General features: G+C 46.3%; 2 protein-coding genes, 1 long non-coding RNA gene and 1 pseudogene across 4 annotated transcripts; 1 reads left to right on the plus strand and 3 right to left on the minus strand.

Moving 5' to 3' along the window:
* Nucleotides 1-599: 599 nt before the first annotated feature.
* Nucleotides 600-8409, plus strand: LOC141027207 (uncharacterized; annotated as a pseudogene).
* Nucleotides 2868-6479, minus strand: LOC141026637 (uncharacterized). Its single transcript, XR_012189023.1, has 2 exons — nt 6209-6479; nt 2868-4773 (listed from the first exon to the last, which is right to left on the minus strand). It is a non-coding gene; the product is annotated as an uncharacterized lncRNA (long non-coding RNA).
* Nucleotides 8410-8443: 34 nt separating the features above from the next.
* LOC109750436 (putative cyclin-dependent kinase F-2) lies at nt 8444-9591 on the minus strand. Its single transcript, XM_020309393.2, has one exon. The coding sequence runs from the start codon at nt 9589-9591 to the stop codon at nt 8494-8496; it is 1098 nt and encodes a 365-aa protein (XP_020164982.1). The 3' UTR covers nt 8444-8493.
* A 2178-nt stretch (nt 9592-11769) lies between these two features.
* Nucleotides 11770-15739, minus strand: LOC109750461 (uncharacterized). 2 transcript variants are annotated; one of them, XM_073503476.1, is made up of 6 exons: nt 15225-15739; nt 14429-14689; nt 13463-14338; nt 12746-13235; nt 12066-12204; nt 11770-11985 (listed from the first exon to the last, which is right to left on the minus strand). In XM_073503476.1, the coding sequence occupies exons 1-6, from the start codon at nt 15670-15672 to the stop codon at nt 11845-11847; spliced, it is 2355 nt and encodes a 784-aa protein (XP_073359577.1). In that variant the 5' UTR covers nt 15673-15739; the 3' UTR covers nt 11770-11844. The 2 variants fall into 2 exon arrangements, with proteins under 2 accessions (XP_073359577.1, XP_020165012.3); XM_020309423.4 differs by lacking the exons at nt 11770-11985; nt 12066-12204 and having other exon boundaries at nt 12372-13235; nt 15225-15738.
* Nucleotides 15740-27047: the final 11308 nt, after the last annotated feature.

Consider the following 27047-nt stretch of genomic DNA (forward strand, 5'->3'; position numbering starts at 1 on the left):
GGAGGCTGTTCTTCCCTTGTACTTGTTCATCCTCAGCCTACAAGGCAATCCACCACACCACACTGGAGTAGGGTATTACACCACATCGGTGGCCCGAACCAGTATAAACTCCTGTGTCCCTTGTTCTTCGAGTTTGTCGTGCTGAGCTTTGAGATTGTGGCGAGTGTGTGAGCTAGGGGAGGGAGAGATCTTCGTGCGCACCCCAGTGTTCGAACCTCGGGAATTTTGCCGGAACCCAAAATCTGACAGTTTTTTCGTCCTTTTTTCGTGAAAAAAAGTTCGTCAAAACCTATCAACATCGGATCTAGTTTTGAAGATCTCAACGCGAGGAATCCAACGGTGAAAGCGGTTCAAGATTTGGGCGCACGGTTTGAGAGATAAAACGTTTTGAATAAACGGATCTACGAAAAAAGGGAAAACTCCCAGGTTGCGACAAGTGGCGCGCTGCATGTGCGCCACTTGTCGCAACCAAGGAAGTTGGAATGATCTTTGCAACAAGTACTCCTCAACTAGTGATTTCGAGCCACCGACGCACGAGCAAGAGACAAGAGACTCACCCTCACCCAGCCTTGAGCCTTCCCATTCCAGTTCCTCTTCCCATGGACCAGGCGGAGGCGCCGATGCCGATGGCGGTGGGCATGGCCAGGGAGCCACCGGCGGAGGAGCTCCTCGTCTTTTTAGCGGAAGACACGGCGCCCAGGCCCAGCAGCTACACCATGCTCGCATCCGCCGGTGGAGAGGATCGATGGCCCGGACCAAGCACCGCAGCACCAGACAGGGTCCCGGCGGCCGCCGCTGCAGTAGCAGACACCGGGGAGCCGGGGGAGGGGACAGTGGAGCGATTGACACCAACACCTCAGTCAATCTGTAAGCCTAAGGTAAATCCCCTTCCATCTTCCATCTTCCAAGTCTGAATTTTTCTGTTGATTCTATTCAGTGTGAAATCCCCAAGTCAATTTGTAGCTTCTATTCAATTCAGAGCAAAACAACTATAGATGTTATTGAGGAGGGAGGATTTGGTTGATTTTATTAGCAGAAAAATAACAAAGGAACTCTCTTTGAACTGTAGGCAGTACAACATCCAAAACTCAAGAGGAAGACCATCGATTTGAAAACTTTATGGAGTGGAGCTGGGAAGAAATCGAAGGCATGCATTCAGGTTGAGCAACAAGTGCATGATGTATCCCCTTCAGTTCAACAACTACAGATTGCTGGTTCCATTAATGTCGAACCTGAGATTGAGAGCGAAGCAAGTGAAGAATCTGAAAATGTAGAGGAAGAGGATGACAGTGAAGATGCAGTTTATGATGTTCAATTGTTTGAACCTGATCCTAGGCTTGTCAACCAAAAAAGTATGCTTATCCACAACACCCTGCTGGAGGTATGCGTCGATTTGTCGCTAAGTGGTTCAAGTCTTATAGTTGGCTTGAGTACAGTAAACAAAAAGATGCCGCTTTCTGCTTTGTGTGTTATCTTTTCAAAGAAAATTCACATGCTGGTGGATATTGTTTTGTGAATGGATGGTTTAGAAACTGGAATCACAAGGATAGTTTTGTGAAACATGAAGGTGGAATCAATAGTGCACACAACAAAGCACAAGAAAAATACAATTTCTTAATTGCACCCAAAACAACAATTGTAGAGTCATTTTCCTCACCCACCAAACAAGACAAGATTCTATATATTGCTCGCTTGATATATTCTCTTAAATGCCTGAGGTTTCTTTTGAGTCAAGGGTTAGCTTTCCGTGGACATGATGAAAGAGAAGTTTCACAAAATAAAGGTAATTTCCTTGAGCTTCTACATTGGCTAGCAGAGAATTTTGAAGAAGTGGACAAAGTGGTTCTTAAGAATGCTCCAAAGAACAATAAAATGGTAGCTCATGAAATACAAACAGACCTCATCAACTCTTGTGCCAAAGAAACTACTAGGCTTATGATGGAAGAGCTAGTGATAGTTGTTTCTCAAAACTTGCCGATGAATCTAGTGATGTGTATTTACAAGAACAATTGGCACTTTGTCTACGGTGTGTTGATAAAATAGGAATGATGGTTGAGAGGTTTCTTGGTATTTTACAGTGAAAACACCACATCGTTGACACTCAAAACAACAATTGAGAGTTTGCTTATGGAACATGGTTTGGCCTTCTCTAGAGTACGTGGGCAAGGATACGATGGTTCCAGCAACATGAAGGGTCATGTCAATGGTCTAAAGAAACTAATTATGGACGAGTCCCCTTTTGCCTATTATGTGCATTGTTTTGCTCATCAACTTCAGTTATCTCTAGTTGTTGCTAAGGAGAACCGTGATTGTGTTTTGTTCTTTCAACAACTTGCTAATCTTTTGAATGTTCTTGGGATGTCTTGTAAGAAGATTAGAATGCTTCATGTGGCTCAAGCTGAACGGATCATTCAAGCATTGGAATTGGAGGAAATTGAAACTGGTAAAGGCATGAATCAAGAGATGGGTTTGAGTAGGCCGGGTGACACTCGTTGGGGATCTCACCACAAAACTATCATGCATATTCTCCGCATGTATCCTTCAATCCGGGTAGTTCTCATCAAGATATCTAAATACCAAACTCAAAGCAATGAGGCTATGCTTGCTGAAACCATGTTGACATATTTTGAGTCATTTGACTTTGTTTTCATGGCACACTTGTTACAAACCATATTTGGGCACACCAATGACTTAAGTCGTGCTTCGCAAAAGAAAGATCAAGACATTGTTAATGTCGTTGAACTCATTCATTTGACAAAGATTCAATTGCAGTTGTTGAGAGATGATGGTTGTGACGCCCCCGATTCGACCGTACACTAATCATACACGCAAACGTGTACGATCAAGATCAGTGACTCACGGGAAGATATCACAACACAACTCTAAACACAAATTGAAAAGATCCAAGCTTCATATTACAAGCCAGGGGCCTCGAGGGCTCGAATACAGAAGCTCGATAGACAAGCGAGTCAGCGGAAGCAACAATATCTGAGTATAGACATAAGTTAAACAAGGATGCCTTAAGAAGGCAAGCACAAAAATAACAATGATCGAAGAGGCAAGGCCTCCTGCCTGGGACCTCCTAACTACTCCTAGTCGTCGGCGGGCTCCACGTAGTAGTAGGCACCCTCGGGGTGGTAGTAGTAGTCGGCAGGGGTGGCATCTGACTCTTGAGGTCCACCATCTGGTTGCAACAACCAGAAACAAGAAGGAAGGGGGAAAAGGGGGAGCAAGGCAATCGTGAGTACTCATCCAAAGTACTCGCAAGCATCAGAGCTATACTAAGTACGCATTGGTATCAAATGGAAGGGTTGTATCTGTGGACTGAACTGCAGAATGCCAGAATAGAGGGGAAGGCCTAGCCTATCGAAGACTAGCATCTTCAAGCAGCTCCAAGAATCTTGCAGCATGTAGAAGAGTAAAGAATAGCAGTTTAATTAACAAGCATGTTGTAAAATTAAGGCCCGGAGATCCTTCCTCGACTCCCTGCGAGAAAGCAATCCCGGAGCCAACATATCCATCACATATCAAGTATCCATTTCTAGTTGTATAAGATCAGGATATAACTCTGAACGTCCATTACCGTGGACACGGTATTCGAATATATATCTTCCCTGCAGGGGTGCACCATGTTTTCCAACACGCTTGATTACTCTGGACGGACACACCTTTCTGGGGTCAATGCCCGGCCTCGGAAGATCAACACGTCGTAGCCCTACCTAGGCTCAGCAGAGAGGTCCCCGCCGGTCTACATCCTAAGCACTCCGGGGTCTTGGGCCCATCACCCGTTGCACTCCGGGTCGTTGCGAGCAGGGTGGATACCAGCACCGCCTCGGATGGCCAGCACGATCCGACCGTGCCGCAATGCTGAACTGGACGTCTGACAAAGCTTCGGCTGATACTGCGACGTCGAGGCGCATAACTATTCTCGCGTGGTGGTTAGTGCGTAAAGGCCAAAGGCCAACTCAGAACAAATAGCCAAACCTGTTAATGCATTATTAAAAAGAAGTGACGGCTGTCGGGACAAGTCTGGAGCTATCACCCCCTCCTGGGTGATACCGCTAAACAGCCAGCCGCCACCGTAACTCCTCGGGTACTCTCCGGGCCCGCCCGACTTTCACCAATGTCTTAAGTAAAGTCAAGGTAACCGTGTGTCCAGACATCAACGGGAAAACCCGAGGAATCACCCCCAGTGGATTCCACTCAATGTAATCATCAAGGTGAACGTAAGAGGGACCACCCTCGAGGTTCACACTTGAGGTGTTGCACAACAGAGCCGTATCGGGAATGGTGAAAGAGGAAATCACCCTCGATGACCACGACCGAATAGCTACACTACAGAATTATCATCAGGAGTGATGTTGTGAGGGATCACCCTCGGCACTCGATAGTAGCTCTGCAGAGTCGAGCAACAAAAAGGGGCGTGATGTGATGTGAGGTGTCGGGCTCTGGTCGTCGATCACGTTGATCGAGTCGTCGATGATGAAGCAGGGGCAACAAGGACAAGGTGGGGGTCACTCATGGATCACTAACTAACCTATACTGAACAGTTTAGGGTAAGCAGGTAGGTAACAATAGCAAGTACAAAAGCAGACTACGCATCAGAATAGGAGCAATCAATTACAGTAGCAAAATCTAATGCAAGCATGAGAGAATGGAATGGGCGATATCGGGATGATCAAAGGGGGGGCTTGCCTGGAAGCTCCGTTGAAAGGGAAGAAGGGTCGTCGTCGACGTAGTCGATCACCGGGGCATTAGCAGCGGTCTCGGGGTCTACCGGAGAGAAGAGGGGGAAGAAACAATAAATACAGAGCAAACATATGCATGACATAACAATAAGCGGTGCTAGGGGTGTTCTAACGCAGTACTACGCAATACCGGCGAAAGGGAATAACATCCGGGAAAGTTTCCCCGGAGTTGGGCATTTTCGGACAAGCGGACCGAAGGGGGAAAGTTCCATGTTCGCTATGCTAGGGGCATGTGAAAGATGAACGAAGAGCGTATTCCAAAGCGTCCCGTCGTTCTGAGCAACCTTCATGTATAAAAAAATTTCATCCGAGTTACGGATTATTTTCTATGATTTTTCAAAGATTTAATACTATTCTGAAATTAATTTTAATTCGAGAATAAAGATTAAAATGCTATGGGTACCCAGCTCTGTGTACACAGAGGTGTACCAGAGGGTGACATGCGGGTCCAGGGGGTCCTAGTTGACCAGTCAACATTTGACTGGTCAACAGGGTGTGGTTCCCTCCTGTCATTGACTGATTCGTTAATTAACTAGTTAATTTGGTCTAATCAGGCTATTAGGCTAATTAACTTTAATTAGTTTAACTAAATAAGTTAATTAATTAATTATATTGATTAATTATTATTATTTTTAATTCTTTTTTTAAACACCTTTTTAAAAGGAAAGGGCTGTGGGGCCCCGCTGTCAGTGGCCCATCTAGCCACTGGAGCGGGTGCGGCTAACGGGCGCTGGGGCGGGGCGCACCCAGGCGCCCATCAGGCGAGGGGGCGAGGCTCACGGCCGGCCGTTTCCGGCGACGGAAGCCGGCGCGGCGGGGCGCGTAGGGTAGCGCAGGCGGGGAGGCAGTCGCACGGCGAGCAGCAGCGGCGGCCGCAGGCAGCTCTGCGCGGACGAGGGTGGGGCGGCGAGCGGCTGCGGTACAGTCGGAAACGACCGTGGCAACAACGACGGGCGACGGCCGGATCTGGAGCTCGGCGAGGTCGAGCGCAGGGGGCAAGGCGGGGGTCGCGGGGCTGCGTGTGTGCGCGCGTCGGGCAGCGGCGGTAGTAGTAGCAGAGGAGCAGCGGCAGTAGCGGCAGCAGCGCGCGGCATCGCGAGCAGGCACGGACGGAGCGGCGCGGGGTGGGCGCGGCGTAGGCGGGCGGCGGGGCGCCGGCAGCCAGCAGGACGGGGGGCGACCGGGACGCGGCCGGCAGATGCGGCGCAGGCGACGTCGTGCAGCGGCGGTCGGCGCTAGGTGTTGATGGGATCAAGTCCATAGGCGTGCAAATGCCGGCCAGAAGGGCTGGGCAGCTCCTACGCGAAGCCACGAGCATGCGTGGGTGCATGGTTGAGCCGAAGGAGCACTACAACAACGACAACAAGCACGTCGGCGGAGGCAAACTTCAGCATCCATGGCGGGACGAGCTAGGAGACGGATTCAAGCGGGGCAGATGGGGTTTTCGAGCGAAAGCTCACCATGGGAGCAGACGAGAGGCTCGGCGGGAGGCTTAGTAGCGCAGGGTCGGCCGGAGATGGCAAAGGCGTGCGGCGGCCCGAGGAGGAAGACGGGTGAATCGATGGCTCGGCGGCGCTCCAACTAGAATCCGCGCGCGTAGTCGACGAAGACGGAGACGCGGAAGCTCCTGGACGTCCTTCCATGGCGCGGGGTGGCTCCAGTGCATGTGGACGACGACGGCGCGGCCATGGGCATCTCGGGCGAGCTCAGAAACGAGTAAGGGAGGCGAGGGGAAGGGGAAAAGAGCTAGGGTTCATCGACGAGGCCGGGGCGGTCTTTATACGCGCGGGGAAACGGCGGAGAGGCGCGGGATGACCGCCACGGGACCAGGGGCGCCATGGGATGGCCGCCACGATGCCCCTGCTTCTGTAGCGTGAGGAGGGAGAGGACTGGGTGTGGGCTAGGCTTTTTTTTGTTGCTAGCTAGGCCAAGGCCTAGGGGGACAGGGGTGGGCTGTAGGTTTGGGTCCATAGGGAAAAGATGGTGGGGCTTTTCTCCTTTTCTTTTGTTTTCTTCTTAAACTTTTCTGTTTTAGTTTTAGCCCATGTTTTGCAATTAGTTGTTCCACCAAACAACCTTTAGTAAAATGTGAAACATGTCATATAAATACTAGACAATATTCTTAGATGGCACAAGAAGTTTGGGCTCAAAAGGAGTTGTCTAACCATTTTTAGAAACTGAAAAGGCCAATTTAATTGTTGTTGGACCACTAAATAAAATTCCAAGGGCACTTTGGGAAACCAAAAGAGGTTGGTTCCAACATGACAAATATCCAGGGATTATTTGCCACACTTTGAACATTTTATTTTGCGTGTTTGAGAAATTTGAATTATGGACTTTAGTTTGAACTTGAATTTGAATTAAGATCTGGATCAAGCGAGGATTAGCAACAGTAATGTGATGACAAGGCACCATTACCAGAGGATTACTGTAGCTTAATTATCCGGGCGTCACAATGGTTGATGGGAAACTTTTCTTGAAGAGGTTATTTCTTATTGTGTCAAGCATAAAGTCAGAGTTCCTCAAATGGGTGGTCAGTACAAGCCTCATGGAAGACTCTCAAGATTCTACAAAAATCTCACGAATCTCCACTGCTTCCATGTTCAGATGTTTTTGGCTCTTATTGATAGGCAACTTCGAGATCTTGGATATAGATTTGATGAGATAAACACCGAATTACTTCATTGCATGGGATTATTCAGTCCGGTTAATTCTTTTGCTGCTTATGATAAGGAAAACTTGGTTAAACTTGCACATCTTTATCCTTTGGATTTCACGGATGAAGATTTGATGCATATTCCATATCAACTTACACACTTCATTACTGATATGCGTAGAGATGAGAGGTTTAGAAAGGTGAAAAATATAGTTGACCTTTCTATTATGCTTGTTGAGACAAACAAGAGTGTCACTTATAACCTTGTTTACCAGCTTCTCAAATTGGTTCTAATCCTACCAGTAGCCACAGCTAGTGGTGAGAGAGTATTCTCTTCAATGACTTATGTGAAAAACAAGCTACGCAATAAAATGGGGAATCAACTCTTGAATGACTGCCTGGTTACATTTATTAAGAGGAAATTCTTCTTTGAAGTGAAGGATGATGTTGTCATATCTCGCTTTCAAGCCATGACAAAGCGTATGGTCGAGTTGTAATTTTCTTATTTATTTTGTAATTTCCTTAATCATTCGAGATATTGTTGCTAGTGAACAATTTATATTTGAATTTGTATTGCTGTGAACCAATTGTCTCCTTTATTAGTGTGAATTTTTTTTTGAACACCCAATATTAAATTCCTGGACCCGCCACTGGTTTGGTTGGCTGTGCGCATCCCAGTTATGCAGAGGCCGGGTGTGTGTTCATTATATTGTATTATCTTGATGCTTGTTTTGAATAAATAAAATTCACCCTTTGTCGAAAAAAATAAATGTTTGGATGTTCATGTACAAGTTTTATTGCAATGATGGAGGCCTAGCATCTTCTTTCTCTTCTAAAGCTATGTTTGTCATCTGACAACTCTTATGTCCAATCACTTGCATGCATTCAGAGTTTCAGACAACATTCATGTATAAGTTTTATTTTACATATCTTTACACTAATTCTGTAGACATATGATAATAGAAATCATAGTCAAAATTGTGTGTCGAAGAAAAAAAAATGTCAACAACGCCTTGTATTTTGGGAAGGAGGGAGTACATTTTTGCAGAAGACGTAAAAAAAAAGCATGTTGAGTGACCAAAATTAATTCTATGTCTCCGGTAAGACTCCTCCCACACACGACTTGAAGAAACCGGCAAAGCCACGTGGTCGGTTGTGGAACCAAGGCTTCTTGAGCGCCTCCGCTGCGGTAAGCCGCTTCTCCGGGTTGCTCTCCAGCAGCCCGCTGAGCACCTCGAACCCGGCCGACGACAACTTGCGACTGGGAAACTTGTGCCGAAGGCGGCTGACGCCCCCCTTCCCCGGCAGCTTCGACTTCTGATCTGCTGCCAGCCCCGAGTATCCAGACCACTCCTTGATCCCCTCCGTGCCGACGATGCCAAACACTTTAGCCATGATCTCTATGTCCGACTCGCCGTCGAACATGGAGGCGCCGGTGCCCGAGAGGAGGTCGGCCATTATGCATCCGAGACCCCACGTGTCCACGCGATCGTCGTACTCGCGCGAGTGCAGCAGGAGCTCCGGCGCGCTGTACGGCGTCAGAATAATCACCTCCGGCTGCCTCTTTCCCCGCTCTTTCGTGGACATCCCGAAACCGCCGATCTTGTAGACTATGCGGTCGTCCTTGACCTCGCCGCCAACATCGGCTTCCACGGCCCCCTTCTTCTTGGGCTTCTGCTTCCTGTCCTCGGTGCCGTCGTCGAGGAGCACGTTCTCCGGCTTGATGTCGAGGTGCAGGACGCCCACGCCGTGCACGGCCTTCACCCCCTCCACGAGCTGCTTCATGATCCGGCGCACCTCGTCCTCGGAGAACGGCCGACGACAGCGGACCCGGCGCTGCATGTAGCCGCGTAGGTTGAGGCGCCCGACGTAGTCCATCACGATGAAGGTGTCGCCGGTCTCGGATTGGCATGCGTCAGCGTAGGTCCGGCGATGCTGCACGATCGAGGGGATGCCGCGGCACACGCCCAGGCACATGACCTCCCGCATGACCTCCGGTAGGCCGGAAATAATGAAGCCGTCGTCGCCGCTCCGGCTGAGCCGCTTGACGGCGACGATCAGGTTGTCCTGGGTGTCCCACGCCTTGAACACTTCGCCGTTGATGCCCGCGCCCAGCTTCTCCAGCCGCTCGTACCGCGCCATGGTGGCAGGCCAGGCGGCCTCTTTCTTTCCGGCGGAAGCTGCCATGGCGTCCGTGCCGGTGCACGCAGGTTGGATCGCCAGGAGGCAAGTAACAAGTTTAGGCAGGGAAGTGGAGATACAACGAGTTGAAGTATATATGTGTACATACACGTAGGGAAAACGTTGATTTGTCTAGGATACCGACTGCGTGCGGTACTGGACTCGAACCCACACTCCGACTCGGAGTCAAGACCGATCTATATTGCCGATGGATTTGATCAACTCTATTACGCAATTCTCAATTAAGAAAGGGCAACGCTATCCTAAAAAACAAAAAGAGTAACGCGTCGGCTGGCGGATCTTAACCGCCTCGCGAGCCATTGGATGGCCGTCAGATTCAGCTGTCAGCTTTGCAACAAAGATAATGTTGCGCTCGAACGTTTGCAACAGAGTTCATGTTGCAGAACTTATGTAGAGGTATAGTTGCAGATTTTTTCTGTCATCACTTTACTTTTATATACGTGTTTACAGAAGAAAGTTTTGCGTGTTGCAGAATCTTCCTTGCAACGTCAAGGCCAATCTATATTGCTGATTAATTTGATCAACTTTATTACGCAATTCTCAATGTTTTTGCTCACCAACCAGGCCCAACCAAAGAGCATCACAAATTCGTAAGAGGTCTTGGTACACCCCCAAGTTTAATTTAATTAACTCTACGATACTGCTCCACGCATGATTTTTATGGCCAATCTATATTTTAGTGAGCATAGGGAGCACCCCAAGGATGGGAGCACCTGATATTCCCCCCATTGGCATGACTGTACCGTAGTCATCAGACTCCAAGCTATCTGCACACCGCAAATAGGACACATAAGCTGCAGCCTGACTGTCGGGGGAATACATCTTTCTAGCACTAAAATGATACTATGTCATACTTGATCTTAGCAATGAAACATATATTAGACAAGGACAAAAATTAGTTGAGCACTGAACAATAGCCAGATGTTCACTAAAATATGTTTAGCAACTCAGCAAGTAATGATACCACTGAACAATAAGCAATTGTAAATATACGAATGTATAAAACACATCATTGGACAGTATTGTCACGATTTTTACTTATGATACATTCAACAAATGCTTGGATGTTCATGTGCAAGTTTAATTACAATGTATGGAGGTCTAGCATCTTTTTTTCCCTAAAGCTATATTTGTCATATGCAGCTTTCATATGGTCAACCACCTGCATACATTCAGAGTTTCAGACAACATCACACGCTAGCACACACATTCAGATAGTAGGAGGAACGAAACACATGCAATTAAAACTAATGGTAGATCATCAGATATAGAAAATCACCGTGTATAAAAAGTAAATTAAAATAATGCATTCCTTTGCTATTATGTCTTAAGTGTTATTTGCAGGTTACTAAGCTAGATGTATCGAGTTAAAATCAATGAAGATCTAGCTCGGAAAAAAAAATCACTAAAAAGCTCGATACGGGAAAAAAATGTCATAACTTGCATGGAATCCTTTTTTCTTGATGCGAACTCATACACATGAAAACATGGGAAGGCAACAGAGTCACAACTGATTGAAAAATAAACAGAGGGACTCATCATCATGACATGATTTTGTAATTTTACATCCAAAATGCCACAGGATCTTGAGCGAGGAACCGCTGAGTGGTTGCTTTAGGCACTTTGTAGTATTGCACCAGACGGCTCTTGTCAGTCGTCAGGTCTCCATTCATGTCATGGCTGAGAGAGAATGTGGTCAATCGATACAAACAGCGACCGGGTGGTCGTGGCGGCACGTATCCCTAGAGGTGATGCCGCTGACGCCTCCGCCCACGGCGGCCGCGCCGCCTTGGCATCCTTGCCTTCTCGCCGCCGAGTTCTTCCGGCGGGGTACGCGCACGTACAAAGCTGCTTAGGCCAAACCAAGCTACTGAATCGATCCTTGGACTACACGTATAGGAAAGCTAGCTAGCTAAACTAGCGATCGGATTCGTCGGACGGCCGCACAGGAAACTCCATGACTAAAACCGACTATGACTTCCATCACGTGTATGACTAAAACTCTAACCTGACGTACATGAGTTTGGAATCTCTCTCTCTCTCTCTCTCTCTCTCTCTCTCTCTCTCTCTCTCTCTCTCTCTCTCTCTCTCTCTCTCTCTCTCTTTGAAGATTGAGTTTGGAACATCTAACAGCACGTATAGAAAACCCTAGGATCGATCATGCCACATAAGCAATTTGCTGAGTTGGACGAGCAGTCTAACAAAATTCATACAAGTGAGTGAAGTACAGTTCTCAAGCTACAACAGAGGAGCGGCAAAAACAGTTGACTTGATTACAAAATTCATTAGCATGCATATATTTTCCCACGGCCGGGTCTGATTACCTTGTCCGTCTTGGGTGCCAAACCTGAGGTTTTCTGACAAAAGGATATGTTCTCCCTGCACCAAAAATTACAGCCGACAGTCAAAAGGAAAAACGAGTTACAGTCGATCCTACTCTGCCAAAGTTTCAAGCCTACCCTGAAGCAAAAGTAATAGGACCAGCATCTGAAGCCACGTTTTAATGCGCGATCTGATCTGAAGCGCCTCCCAGAAGGAAATGTAGATAGAAGAGGTGGTAGTGGTGCTGTCACTTTTACTCTCAGATCCGGCCGGAACCTGCAACGCAGCAAAGATCAGTAACAACAACATGGCACCGAGCAGAATCCAGAGGTCAGAGGAGGACCGAGGCTCCTAAATGCGCAGCATGCGTGCCGCGTGCCTAGTACTATCAGCTAAGCATACTACTCCAGTACAGTACATAGGTAGCCTGGGCCATCATCACATTTGAATCTCAAAACAGGCTAGACTTTATTTCGTGCCGCGCATTTACAACCTGATAACAGGGTGTCCTAAAAGTAGCAGCACACCACACCACACATTTACAGTAGAGAGGAAAAAAGATGACGATACATCAGTGATCAGTGTCACCGGACCAGACTGAACTCAAGTGGTTGCTGCCAAACTGATGCAACCATTGAGTAACTAGTAGTAACTGGCTAACTGCATAGAGCAGAAACTTAGCTTGCGACGAACTGTCAGGTTCCTGAGCAAGGAACATACCAACCGATCCATGGAACTGGAGCTGAAAAGGAAAATGGCAGCTTAGCTAGCAAGAAAGAAGTTAATGCAGCGGCAACGATCACTCGTTACTCATTACTGGCTGGCGCCGAGCTGCTGCAGCACCGCAGCCATGGCGGGGCGCTGGCCAGGCGCCTCGCTGGTGCACAGCAGCGCGATCCCGGCCAGTTTCGCCGCCTCGGGCCTCGAGAACCTGGCCCCGAGGCGGTGGTCCACAAGATCGTCGAGCTTGGCGGCACCGCCGGGCTCCGCGCCGTCCATGGTGCAGCGGAGGAGGTGCTGCGAAACCGCCTTCTTCCCAGTGAGCACCTGGAACACGACCACCCCGAAGGCGTACACGTCGCTCTTGTCCGTGAACCGGCCGGTGGTCGTGTACTCCGGCGCCAGGTACCCCATGGCGGCGCTGCCCTTGAGCGTGGAGAAGACCACGTCGTCGGCCAGCAGCTTGTGCACGCCGGAGCCAGAGAGGCGGGGCACCAACATGTGGTCCAGGAGCACCTTGTCTGCCGAGATGTTCTGGTGGACAAGAGGAGGCTTGCTCGGTTTGCTGCTGTGCAGGTAGTCGATTCCTGAAATAATTCAGAATTTCAGCATGTGCGGAGTAGAACAAATCACTAGGTAAACATTTAAATGGCTCATCATTGTGCATCAAACTCAAATTATCTAGCAAATTTAGTTTGTTCACTTTCAAGAAATGTAGCTTAAGTATTACTAGCAACAACAAAAAAGTTGGCTCCAGAAACTTATAGGCTGTCTATTTCATGTTTCAACAGATAGAAATGGTGGTATATTATACCTTTGGCAATGCCTTTGATGATGGAGACCCGAGTTGACCAGTCAAGGATCCTCGTCTCGGCGTCGCCGTCCTTGATATCCAAATACTGGGAAAGGCTACCGGTCGCCATGAACTCATAGACGAGGAAGCACTCCCCTCTAGCCCGGGAGCGGCAGAAACCCCTTAAGCCAACAAGGTTTTCATGCCGCAGCGATGTAAGCACACGGAGCCCTTTCAAGAAGTCGGCCTCCTCCGACTTGCAACTGCTCTTGTTGATGCTCTTGACGGCGACGACCGAGCCATCCCGCATTATCCCTCTATGTGTCGCCGCAAAGGTGCTCTTGCCAAGCACATTGATGTCCGAGAAGTACTGCGTCGCGCACTCCACCTCTTCGAGATTGAACCTTACGCTCGGGGACCCCTCCGGCGATAGCCGTACTCCGTGTTGCGATCCCTCCGACGAAGTGTCCCAGCCACTAGAATACTCAACATTGATCAATGAGGAGGCACTCTTCTGATATGTTTCCTTTGATTGCTCCAAACTAGGCCTGCCTTCCAAGCTCTCCACAGAACAACCAACCTTTTGCTTCTGCCGGCGGTGCCATGAGAAGACAGATAGACCACAAGCCGCCACACCAGCTATAATTATGATTGTTCCGGCAAGAACAGCTCCTGAAGAGAGCGTTGATGACCTCGAGCATGCGCCGATGTCGCAATTTGTGTTTTGGCTTATATTTTGTGGAGTTTGCTGTGGTTTGATGGAGGTTGATTCGGGTTTATGTGGCATTTGTTCATCAACGTTGTCATCGTTAGGACAGGCTTTCAGAGAACCAAAGTGAGACCCGCAGAGCTCTAAATTGTTGTCGAACTTAAATCCATGACCCAATTTCTTCAGACCTATAAAATATCAGTGGAGACAAGACAATTCAGACGGCCACAGAGGCAGTGACATTGTAAACATGAACACCATTGTTGAAGACTACCTACCAGAAGGAACACTTCCTGAAAGTGTATTGTTGCGGAGGTCCAGTGTTGCAAGCTGTGGGATACCGGCAAGCTTGGAAGGGATGGAGCCAAACAGGTGATTGGAGCTCAAGTCCAGCCGTGTCAGCTCCGGCAAGTCCCCTAGAGACGCCGGTATCGCCCCGGTGAGCTGGTTGGACTGAACGGCAAGAACAGTGAGCTTCTTGAGCTCACCCAGCTGAGTTGGGATGCTCCCTGAGAGCTGGTTGTAGCCCAGCTGCAGCACTGCAGGAAAGAACACAAACTTCTCAGCCATTTACCATTAGAGAAGAACTATCGATCACTGTTTCAAATTGATTAGTGTTCCAGCTTTTTGGTACGGCTAATTAATCAAATCCTGGAAGTGGACAGGTAATTAATTATAATGGCTATTGTGAGCTGTAGGAACAGTCCATGTACAGGGAATAAATGTGGACGCATTTCAGAGGTTGAATGCACACATCAAGTAGCCGTGCAAGAGGACAAAATGTAATCAGAAGAATTCAAAGTTTTGGTCCATGCAGGTAATCAGCAGCAGACAAGAAACTGGGAGGGCGAGCCACGAGTAGAAACAAACCAAATGTACTTGCCAAATTCAAATTCTGAGTACTAGATGTGTACCGAATGTCATAAAATTCAGGATCAGAAATACACGTACCCAGAAGTATCAAAACTGATTTGCCAAATTACAAATATAAGAATGTAGGATTACTTTTTTCGGTACCACTTTCAAAACTGAAGAACTCGCTCAGTAGTCAGTATACAGTAGTAAGTACAGTACCTTGGAGGCGATGGAGGCGGCCGAGCTCGACGGGGATGCCCCCGGACAGGTTGTTGACGCCGAGGTAGAGCTCCGCGAGGTCGGGGAGGTCGCCGAGCTCGCGAGGGATCGCCCCGCCCAGGTCGTTGTAGTGGAGGTACAGCCCGGTGAGTCCCGGGAGCATGGCCACCGCCGGCGAGACGCTCCCGGAGAGCCGCCTCCCCTGCAAGGAGACGACAGAGACCCTCCCGCTAGCGTCGCAGGAGACGCCCTCGAAGTAGTCCCCGCGGCCGCACGGGTCCCCGCCGCGCGACCACGACGCCAGCGCCGGCGCGCGCCCCGACGGGTCCAGCGCCGCCTTGATCTCCATCAGCGCGTCCGTCTCGGCATTGCCGGAATTGGAGGAGGAGGAGGTCGCGGCGACGGACGCGATGAGGAGCAGGATGAGGGGGGCGCTGTTGGACGCCATGGGGAACGGGGAGGCGGAGACGCAGAGGCAGAGAGAGAACAGCAGAGTAGCTTCGGGTGTGCGGAGGGGTTGGAATTTGGGGGCTTATAGGGGGGTTTGCGGTAAAAAGGACGATGTGGGGGTGGTGGGGTTAGTGTCAGTCAAAAGGCGGTTGGATGGACGGTAAAAAGGTGGAAAGCGGAGGGGGCTTACGGGGATTTGCGAGTCGCGTTCGATTACACGTCCACGTGTGGGATGGATCGGATGCCGTATCTGTGTCAAGTGAGTCGGGACGACACCCTGAAGATGGACAAATGCAGTAGTACTACCGTACTTCAAGTTGCGTCACTTTTTTTTGACAGGTTTATATGCTAGATATTTTTTTTAGAAAAGGAGGATGACCCCGGCCTCTACATCTGGGCGATGCATGCGGCCACTTTATTAATTATTCTCATAAGACCTTACAAAGTCATACAACAGTAAGACTGAAGCCACCGTCTAATCAACAACTGTCGCTATACCTATCCAGTTGATGAAGGGGCGCTGATAGTCTGAGCCTAATACCAAACAGACATCGCAGCCAAACCTAAACTTCTAAGACCTGAGGTCCCAACCAGGACGCCTGCCTGGTATGGGGCACCTACCAGTCCGGCGCACTCCTCAACCAGGACGCCTGCCGGGTATGGGGCCGCCGCAGCCACCTGCCACGAGTCAGTAAACATGACATTCAGAGTATGCAACTCATATACCAATATCTAAACACGTGAGCTCGTATATAGCATAGGACCGGAACATCTATCAAGGCAGCATATACGACTAGCATATGAACGAGCAAGTAGGGGATGAACAAGTCATACCCTCCGATAGGCCACGCAAGGGTCGCAGCGGCAGCATCAGCCTCGGCTTCGTCCGTGGCCTTCTTCTTAACAACGGCGACAGCCATGGCGTTGGTGCAGGGGAAGTAATCAAAGCAGAGAATGGAGATGGAGACGGATCGGGAGCAGTCACGCCGAGACGCTCCCCAAAAAACTTATCGCCCTTCTCCCGATGCAGGATCTTGAAGGACAGGGTTCCACAGAACTGCTCTCCCATCTAACTGTGCACGTGAGCAACATGATGTGATCGTTTGAAGCAGCATGGAGCTTGGAATAGTAGATGACGACTAAGGTTGTGCAAAGACGCAGTGATTGTGTTAGCTGCACTGGCCAACGCCTCCAATATATATGTCGGGTAGGTTGTTAGAACATAAAGCTTATTGTGCCATTAAAGAACTTCATTACTACATCCGTTCTGGTTTATTGGTCCCCTTAGTATTTTATGTCAAATTTTGACCATAGATTTAATTAAGAAAATAATAATGCATGTCACCAAAAATTATATCGTTGGATTCATGTTTGAACATAGTTTCCGGTGATATTATTTTTGGTTACATGCATTAACATTTTCTTAGTTAAATTTAAGGTCAAACTTTAGCACAAAATACGAAGGGGACTAATAAACCCGGACGGGGGTAGTATGATTTTAAGGTTGCTGATGAAAAGTGATTATTTGATATTAGTTCTCTAGATGAATGGAGCACACGAGCTTATGAAAATATTAAATTACATAAAGAAAAAATTAAACAATGGCATGATAAAAGAATTCATAAACGAGAATTCCATATTGGTGATAAAGTTCTTTTATACAAGTCTTCTTTCAGATATTTTACAGATAAACTCCTCTAAATGGGGAGATCCATATATCGTCGAAGAAGTTTACCGTTCCGGAGCCATAAAAATAAACAACGCCAAAGGAAACAACTTGAAGGTAGTTAATGGGCAAAAAATTAAACATTATAGTGCAGGTACCCCATTAATATTGATTCGAACATTATTCAAGTAATTGAACCAGAAGATTACATCGAAAAGACCTTCCGAAACATTCCAGAATCCTGAAAAAAGGAATAGGGATTTTGGATCTCTGAGGTTGGCATGGCTCCCCAAAGGCTCCACACCAAGCATCGTATTGTTCAACCCGCTCCGAGTAAACCTCCCTTTAGTGAGGTCTACTACAAGTGGTATTTGGGAGAGGAAGATGCCATCGATCATGGAGATATTACGAAGGCAGCCGGCGACAAGATCAAGGGAGGTGGAGAAGACAACTGAGAGTCCCCCTTCGAGGATATGGAGAAGGGTGATACTTTCCAAACTCTTTATCCTGATCTTTCTTTGTCAAATATTAATGCATTGAAGGCCATTGAGGCGATCTATGCTCAGAACATGGTGCTTACTCAAGAAGTTATTGCATTGGGTGAACAAAACCGTGCTCTTTGCAGGATCATCAACGAGGTGAGGTCATTATCTGCAAAGGACAAGCCTACCACTTCATCACCAACGGGTATGGCACCACCCTTGCTTTGTTACAAGCTTGGGGAGGTTCCCCAGTATCGTATCACCATCACTTTTTATCATCATATATATTAGTTTGGTCCTTAGTTATTTCGTGATCTAGAATAAAAGTATTAGTATGAAGTAGTTTGAGTGTTCGTTTCGTTCCAGTGCTATCAATGTAATCGTGCTTGAAAGTTATAATAAAGAGTAGTATGAGTTTGAGTCTTCCTTTACTTTTATCCTTTTGCATAAGATCACTCACAGCAAAAATAATAAAAAGTTCATATGCTAATCTCATGGGAGTAATGGCTTCACATAAAAGGAGTATGATTGGTAAAATTTATTGGAAGTTAACAAACAAAGCATCAGTCATTGATGTAGTTCATGAAAGAATAATGAAGGAAGAGATATTTCACATATAAATATACTATCTTGGACATTTTTTATGATTGTGAGCTCCCATTAATTATATTAATTATTTCCAATCAAGTAGTTATGTTGGACAAGGAAGACAACGTAATGGGTTATGTTTGCTTATATTCACATAGAAGTTATATTGTCATGGATCCTCTAACATATGGCGCTTGCTTATAATCTTTTGCTAGCCAAAATTTATGTACTAAGTAGAGACACTACTTATGCATCCAAATACCCTTTAACCTAGTTTCCTGTCATGAGAATCCACCATATCTACCTATGTGATGGTGTCCTGGACTAAGGGGTGCTAACCTATAGAACCAACAGTCCACGGGTCGAGCTTACGGCCCGCCAATCGCTACAAGGAAGGACTCCGGAAGCTATGAACCTCGGCTTGACCAATATGGAAACCTCCGAAGACTTGATGTGCACTCCAAGGACTGCTAAATAGTCAACATGTTGGCAACCGACTATATGTGTAACCTAGGTACCCCCGATGCATAGCCATGGGGTTTAGTCTTTAGGGACATGATTACCAGCCTTAGGGTTAGAACACAATCATACGATCTCGAGGTAGATCATCTTGTACTCTATACTCCATCACATCAATACAATCAAAGCAGGATGTAGGGTTTTACCTCTTCGAGAGGGTCCGAACCCGGGTAAACATCATCTCCCTTCGTACCTCGTTACCATTGTTCCTAGACCTACAGCTCAGGACCCCCTACCCGAGAGCTGCCGGTTTTAGCACCGACATTGGTGGCCCATGCAGGTCCCACTGTTCGGTTGCTCCGGAATAATGGAGGTATCGATCAACGATCATACCCAAAACGGTGTATCTTCTACGCCGGACCCTCAAGTCGTCGGATCAAACGGAGTCCAAAACACATCAGATCACCCCTCCTCCCTCAAGAGTCGAAGGGTGACGACATCGAATCTATGACCGAGCCACACACTCTGTCCCTAGCTCGACTGTTGGGGATATAACTACTGGGTATGAACCGCCCAGGAGGGGCCGGGTCATACCACTGGCGACTTATCGATGAAGATGGCGGGTCATAGCAAGCCTATTGATGGCCCAAGACCCAGAGGCGACTTGAGGCCCAAGAGGATGAACCGCCATATGTATAACTTGTTTTGTAAGGCAAGCTTAGTTAGTCACCGAGTCGGACACGTTGTGTATGAGCCGGCCGGGACTCTGTAAGCCGTCGGGCATCAACCTGTGTATATAAAGGGTGACCCGACGACGAGTTAAGGGCAAGAAAGAAGAGATCGAGAACTAGGTCAAGCGTATTTGCTCCCTAGTAATCGAAACCCAAGCAATACAATCCCAAACTGGAGTAGGCCTTTACCTCCACCGCGAGGGGCTGAACCAGTATAAACTCTCTGTGTCCTTTGTCCCGTTTAACCCCTTTAAGCTAACCTAGTTGCGATGGCTCCACGACTAACTCCTTACGCTAGGACATCTGCCGTGTTAAGTCCACGACAGTTGGCGCCCACCGTGGGGCCAGCGCACGGTGGTTTTGAGTTCTTGAAGGCAGCTTCGCAGGGATCAAGGGATACGCTGTGGGCCGAATGACCAAGAGTCGTCGCGGCAAGCTCTACATCGACGATGCAGGCTAGGGCCCCGAGGCCGGCTCAGTTGAGTACGGGTACCAGGTCCCCTTCGGCGGAATCCACGTCTTCATCGGCAAGAACAGCGAATCGGGCCCTGAGCCGGACATCTGCACCGACATCATCGAGACGGCTCAACGTGCACAACCCGCCAAGGTTCAAGCCGCTTTGAAGCATGCCTTTGTTGGTTGCATCCATGGGGCGGAATTTGAGGAAGGATCTGTGTCCGACGGTGAGACGGCCATCTACTCTGATGGTGAATCGTCAACCGACGAAACCAATTCAATGTATCAATTGCAGGACGGCCGCCTTGGGGGCTGTTCCGATGGCGACAGTATTCCGGACCCCTATGATTCGCCGAACAGGGTGGCGATCTTCATGGCCGGTACACAGCCGGCGCTCGGTTCAACAACCGCCGCGGCTATGACCTCTAGCTCAACGGCTGCGGCGGCGGCTGGTGCTAGCGGCTCTGCAGGCCCGTCGGCTCAGGTTTTGACAGAGTTGTTGGAGGCTTTGGTGACTTTGATGGGGATGGAGATAACCCCGGATACTCAAGAACAACATAAGGTGGATGTTGTGAAGCTACGAGATGAGATAGCTCAAGCTAAGGAGGAACTGGCAGCTGAGAATGCTAGGATGGCCACGGAGCGAGCTGCTTTGGACGCTCAGGCACAATGGATTCAGGAAGACTCTTTCCGGCTCACCTTGGATCAAAACGCTTCAAATGAAATCATGAGAAGGAGGCACCAGAGTCATTTACCCCCGGTTTATGATGCGAGAAACCTCTTCAACACGCCTAGAGCAGGGACCAGTAACCCGCCGGTGGGGAACTGGGCGGTTGAGGCGCCCGTGACTGGAGCGCCGGTTCAGCCGCGTATGATGGATCCGCCTCGTTTGAATATTACTCCGCCTCAGCACGTTCCGACACCGCCGGGTCATTATTCTAACCATTTGGATAATATGATTGCTGCGACGACACGATTGGCGGCTCTCCCAGTTGAAGGCGAGTCTCCGGCTGTGATAGAGACATGGAGGGCCAGAGAGCTTCTTCAGACAGCACTGGATCAACAGGCGGCTTATTCGTACAACCGTGAAAGTATTCACTCAACCCCTCGACCAAGCCTGAGTTATAGAAGGCACATTGACTCGCCAGCAGTTTCAAGCAGTGAACAACGCCGTAACCAACCTCGTGGGCATGACTGATACGTCCATTTTGCATCATGCTTTTATATCGATATTTATTGCATTATGGGCTGTTATTTCACATTATGTCACAATACTTATGCCTTTTCTCTCTTATTTTACAAGGTTTACATGAAGTGGGAGAAAGCCGGCAGCTGGAATTCTGGGCTGGAAAAGGAGCAAATATTAGAGACCTATTCTGCACAACTCCAAAAGTCCTGAAACTCCACGAAAGTCAGTTTTGGAATATATTAAAAATATTGGGCGAAGAAAGCACCAGAGGGGGGCACCCACTGTCCACGAGGGTGGAGGGCGCGCCCCCTGCCTCGTGGGCCACCTGGAAGCCCCCCGATGCCCAACTTCTGGTATAAGGTGTCTTTTGCCCTGGAAAAAATCAGAAGGAAGCTTTTGGGACGAAGCGCCGCCGTCTTGAGGCGGAACCAATCTAGGGCTCCGGCGGAGCTGTTCTGCCGGGGAAACATCCCTCCGGGAGGGAGAAATCGTCACCATCGTCATCACCATCAATCCTCTCATCGGGAGGGGGTCAATCTCCATCAGCATCTTCACCAGCACCATCTCCTCTCAAACCCTAGTTCATCTCTTGTATCCGATCTTTGTCTCAAAACCTCAGATTGGTACCTGTGGGTTGCTAGTAGTGTTGATTACTCCTTGTAGTTGATGCTAGTTGGTTTATTTGATGGAAGATTATATGTTCAGATCCTTTATGCACATTAATACCCCTCTGATTATGAACATGAATATGATTTGTGAGTAGTTACGTTTGTTCCTGAGGACATGGGAGAAGTCTTGTTATAAGTAGTCATGTGAATTTGGTATTCGTTCGATATTTTGATGAGATGTATGTTGTCTTTCCTCTAGTGGTGTTATGTGAACGTCGACTACATGACACTTCACCATTGTTTGGGCCTAGGGGAAGACATTGGGAAGTAATAAGTAGATGATGGGTTGCTAGAGTGACAGAAGCTTAAACCCTACTTTATGCGTTGCTTCGTAAGGGGCTGATTTGGATCCATATGTTTCATGCTATGGTTAGGTTTACCTTAATTCTTCTTTCGTAGTTGCGGATGCTTGCGAGGGGGTTAATCATAAGTGGGATGCTTGTCCAAGGAAGGGCAGTACCAAAGCACTGGTCCACCCACATATCAAATTATCAAAGTAACGAACGCGAATCATATGAGCATGATGAAAACTAGCTTGACGATAATTCCCATGTGTCCTCGGGAGCGCTTTCCTTTATATAAGAGTTTGCCCAGGCTTGTCCTTTGCTATAAAAAGGATTGGGCCACCTTGCTGCACCTTGTTTACTTTTGTTACTTGTTACCCGTTACGAATTACCTTACCATAAAACTATCTGTTACCGATAATTCAGTGCTTGCAGAGAATATCTTACTGAAAACTGCTTGTCATTTCCTTCTGCTCCTCGTTGGGTTCAACACTCTTACTTATCGAAAGGACTACGATAGATCCCCTATACTTGTGGGTCATCAAGACTCTTTTCTGGCGCCGTTGCCGGGGAGTGAAGCGCCTTTGGTAGGTGGAATTTGGTAAGGAAAAAATTATATTGTGTGCTGAAATTTACTGTCACTTGTTACTCTGGAAAATAATCCTTTGAGGGGCTTGTTCGGGGTATCTTCACCCCGACCAATAGAGCAAAGAGTTGCTCCTCAACCTACTAAACCTACTGAAAATGTTTACTTTGAAATTCCTTCGGTTATGATAGAGAAACTGCTAGCTAATCCTTTTACAGGAGATGGAACATTATATCCCGATATGCACCTAATCTATGTGGATGAAGTTTGTGGATTATTTAAGCTTGCAGGTATGCCCGAGGACGTTATCAAGAAGAAGGTATTCCCTTTATCTTTGAAGGGAAAGGCATTGACATGGTTTAGGCTATGTGATGATATTGGATCATGGAACTACAACCGATTGAAATTGGAATTCCATCAGAAGTTTTACCCTATGCATCTGGTTCATCGTGATCGTAATTATATATATAATTTTTGGCCTCGCGAAGGAGAAAGTATCGCTCAAGCTTGGGGGAGGCTTAAGTCAATGTTATATTCATGCCCTAATCATGAGCTCTCAAGAGAAGTTATTATTCAAAAAATTTATGCTCGGCTTTCTCTCAATAATCGCTCCATGCTCGATACTTCTTGTACTGGTTCTTTTATGATAAAGACTATTGAATTCAAATAGGATTTATTGGAAAGAATTAAACGCAACTCTGAAGATTGGGAACTCGATGAAGGTAAGGAGTCAGGTATAACACCTAAGTTTGATTGTGTTAAATCTTTTATGGATACCGATGCTTTTCGTGAATTTAGCACTAAATATGGACTAGACTCTGAGATAGTAGCTTCTTTCTGTGAATCATTTGCTACTCATGTTGATATCCCTAAGGAGAAGTGGTTTAAATATCATCCTCCCATTGAAGTAAAATTAGTTGAACCTATTAAAGTTGAAGAAAAGAATATCACTTACAATGTTGATCCTATTGTTCCTACCGCTTATATTGAGAAACCACCTTTCCCTGTTAGAATAAAGGATCATGCTAAACCTTCAACTGTTGTTCATAAGAGTAATGCTAGAACACCTTCACCCCCTGAGCAAATTAAAGTTGAACCTAGTATTGCTATGGTTAAAGATCTCTTGGTCAATAATATTGATGGGCATGTTATTTACTTCTGTGATGAAGCTGCTAGAATAGCTAGACCGGATACTAAAAATAAACATAGACCTATTGTAGGCATGCCTGTTGTTTCTGTTAAAATAGGAGATCATTGCTATCATGTCTTATGTGATATGGGTGCTAGTGCGAGTGCAATACCTCATTCCTTATACGAAGAAATTATGCATGATATTGCACCTGCTGAGATAGAAAATATTGATGTTACAATTAAGCTTGCCAATAGAGATACTATTTCACCAATTGGGATTGTTAGAGATGTTGAAGTCTTGTGTGGGAAAGTTAAATATCCTACTGATTTTCTTGTTCTTGGTTCCCCACAAGATTACTTTTGTCCCATTATATTTGGTAGACCCTTCTTGAATACTGTTAATGCTAAGATAGACTGCGAAAAGGATATTGTTACTATTGGTTTAGGGGATATGTCTCATGATTTTAATTTGGCTAAATTTCGTAGACAACCCCGTGATAAAGAATTGCCTAGTAAAGATGAAATTATTGGTCTTGCTTCTATTGCCGTGCCTCCTAATGATCCTTTAGAACAATATTTGCTAGACCATGAAAATGATATGTTTATGAATGAAAGAAGGGAAATCGATGAAGTATTCTTTAAATAGGGGCCTACTTTGAAACACAACTTGCCTGTTGAAATTTTAGGGGGTCCTCCTCCACCCAGGGGTGATCCTGTGTTTGGGCTTAAACCATTACCTGATACTCTTAAATATGCTTATCTTGATGAAAAGAAGATATATCCTCTAATTATTAGTGCTACTTTCAGAGCAGGAAGAAGAGAAATTATTGAAAACTCTGAAGAAGCACCATGCTGCTATTGGATATACTCTTGATGATCTTAAGGGCATTAGTCCCACTCTATGCCAGCACAAAATAAAATTGGAGAAAGACGCTAAACCGGTTGTTGATCACCAACGACGGTTAAATCCTAAGATGAAAGAAGTGGTAAGAAATGAAATACTAAAGCTTCTGGAGGCAGGTATAATTTATCCCGTTGCTGATAGTCAGTGGGTAAGTCATGTCCATTGTGTCCCTAAGAAGGGAGGTATTACTGTTGTTCCTAATGATAAAGATGAATTGATCCCACAAAGAATTGTCACATGTTATAGAATGGTAACTGACTTCCAGAAATTAAATAAATCTACTAGAAAGGATCATTACCCTTTACCTTTTATTGATCAAATGCTAGAAAGATTATCCAAACATACACATTTCTGCTTTCTAGACGGTTATTCTGGTTTCTCTCAAATACCTGTGTCAAAAGAGGATCAGGAAAAGACCACTTTTACTTGCCCTTTCGGTACCTTTGCTTATAGATGTATGCCTTTTGGTTTATGTAATGCACCTGCTACCTTTCAAAGATGTATGACTGCTATATTCTCTAACTTTTGTGAAAAGATTGTTGAGATTTTCATGGATGATTTCTCCGTGGATGGAACTTCTTTTGATGATTGCTTAAGCAACCTTGATCGAGTTTTGCAGAGATGTGAAGAAACTAATCTTGTCTTGAATTGGGAGAAGTGCCACTTTATGGTTAATGAAGGTATTGTCTTGGGGCATAAAATTTCTGAAAGAGGTATTGAAGTTGATAAAGCTAAAGTTGATGCTATTGAAAAGATGCCATGTCCTAAGGATATTAAAGGTATAAGAAGTTTCCTTGGTCGTGTCGGTTTTTATAGGAGGTTCATTAAAGACTTCTCAAAAAATTCTAGGCCTCTGACTAATCTCTTACAAAAAGATGTTCCTTTTGTCTTTGATGATGATCGTGTAGAAGCATTTGAAATACTTAAGGAAGCCTTGATTTCTGCACCTATTGTTCAGCCACCTGATTTGAATTTACCCTTTGAAATTATGTGTGAGGCTAGTGATTATGCTGTAGGTGTTGTTCTAGGACAAAGAGTTGATAAGAAATTAAATTTTATCCAATATGCTAGTAAAACTCTAGACAGTGCCCAGAGAAATTATGCTACTACTGAAAAAGAATTTTTAGCAGTTGTATTTGCTTGTGATAAGTTCAGACCTTATATTTTTTATTCTAAAGTAACTGTTCACACTGATCATGCTGCTATTAAATATCTTATGGAAAAGAAAGATGCTAAACCTGGACTTATTAGATGGGTCCTCTTGCTACAAGAATTTGATTTGCATATTATTGATGGAAAGGGAGCTGAGAACCCCGTTGCAGACAACTTATCTAGGTTAGAGAATGTTCTTGATGACCCACTACCTATTGATGATAGCTTTCCTGATGAACAATTAGCTGTCATAAATGCTTCTCGTACTGCTCCATGGTATCCCGATTATGCTAATTACATTGTTGCTAAATTCATACCACCTAGTTTCACATACCAGCAAAAGAAAAAGTTTTTTCTATGATTTAAGACATTACTTCTGGGATGACCCACACCTTTATAAAGAAGGAGTAGGTGGTGTTACTAGATGTTGTGTACCTGAGCATGAATAGGAATAGATCCTAGGCAAGTGTCACTCCGAGGCTTATGGAGGACACCACGCTGGAGATAGAACTGCACATAAGGTATTGCAATCCGGTTTTTATTGGCCTACTCTTTTTAAAGATGCCCAAAAGTTTGTCTTGTCTTGTGATGAATGTCAAAGAATTGGTAATATTAGTAGACGTCAAGAAATGCCTATGAACTATTCACTTGTTATTGAACCATTTGATGTTTGAGGCTTTGATTATATGGGACCGTTTCCTTCCTCTAATGGGTATACACATATTTTAGTTGCTGTTGATTACGTTACTAAGTGGGTAGAAGCTATTCCAACTAGTAGTGCTGATCATAACACCTCTATTAAGATGCTTAAAGAAGTTATTTTTTCGAGGTTTGGAGTCCCTAGATACTTAATGACTGATGGTGGTTCACATTTGATTCATGGTGCTTTTCGTAAAATGCTTGCTAAGTACGATGTTAATCATAGAATTGCATCTCCATACCACCCACAGTCTAGTGGTCAAGTAGAACTGAGTAATAGGGAGATTAAATTAATTTTGCAAAAGACTGTTAATAGATCTAGAAAGAATTGGTCCAAGAAACTTGATGATGCATTATGGGCCTATAGAACTGCATATA

Source organism: Aegilops tauschii, chromosome 7 (genome assembly GCF_002575655.3).
Source record: "Aegilops tauschii subsp. strangulata cultivar AL8/78 chromosome 7, Aet v6.0, whole genome shotgun sequence".
In the NCBI taxonomy this organism is placed as follows: Eukaryota; Viridiplantae; Streptophyta; class Magnoliopsida; order Poales; family Poaceae; genus Aegilops; species Aegilops tauschii.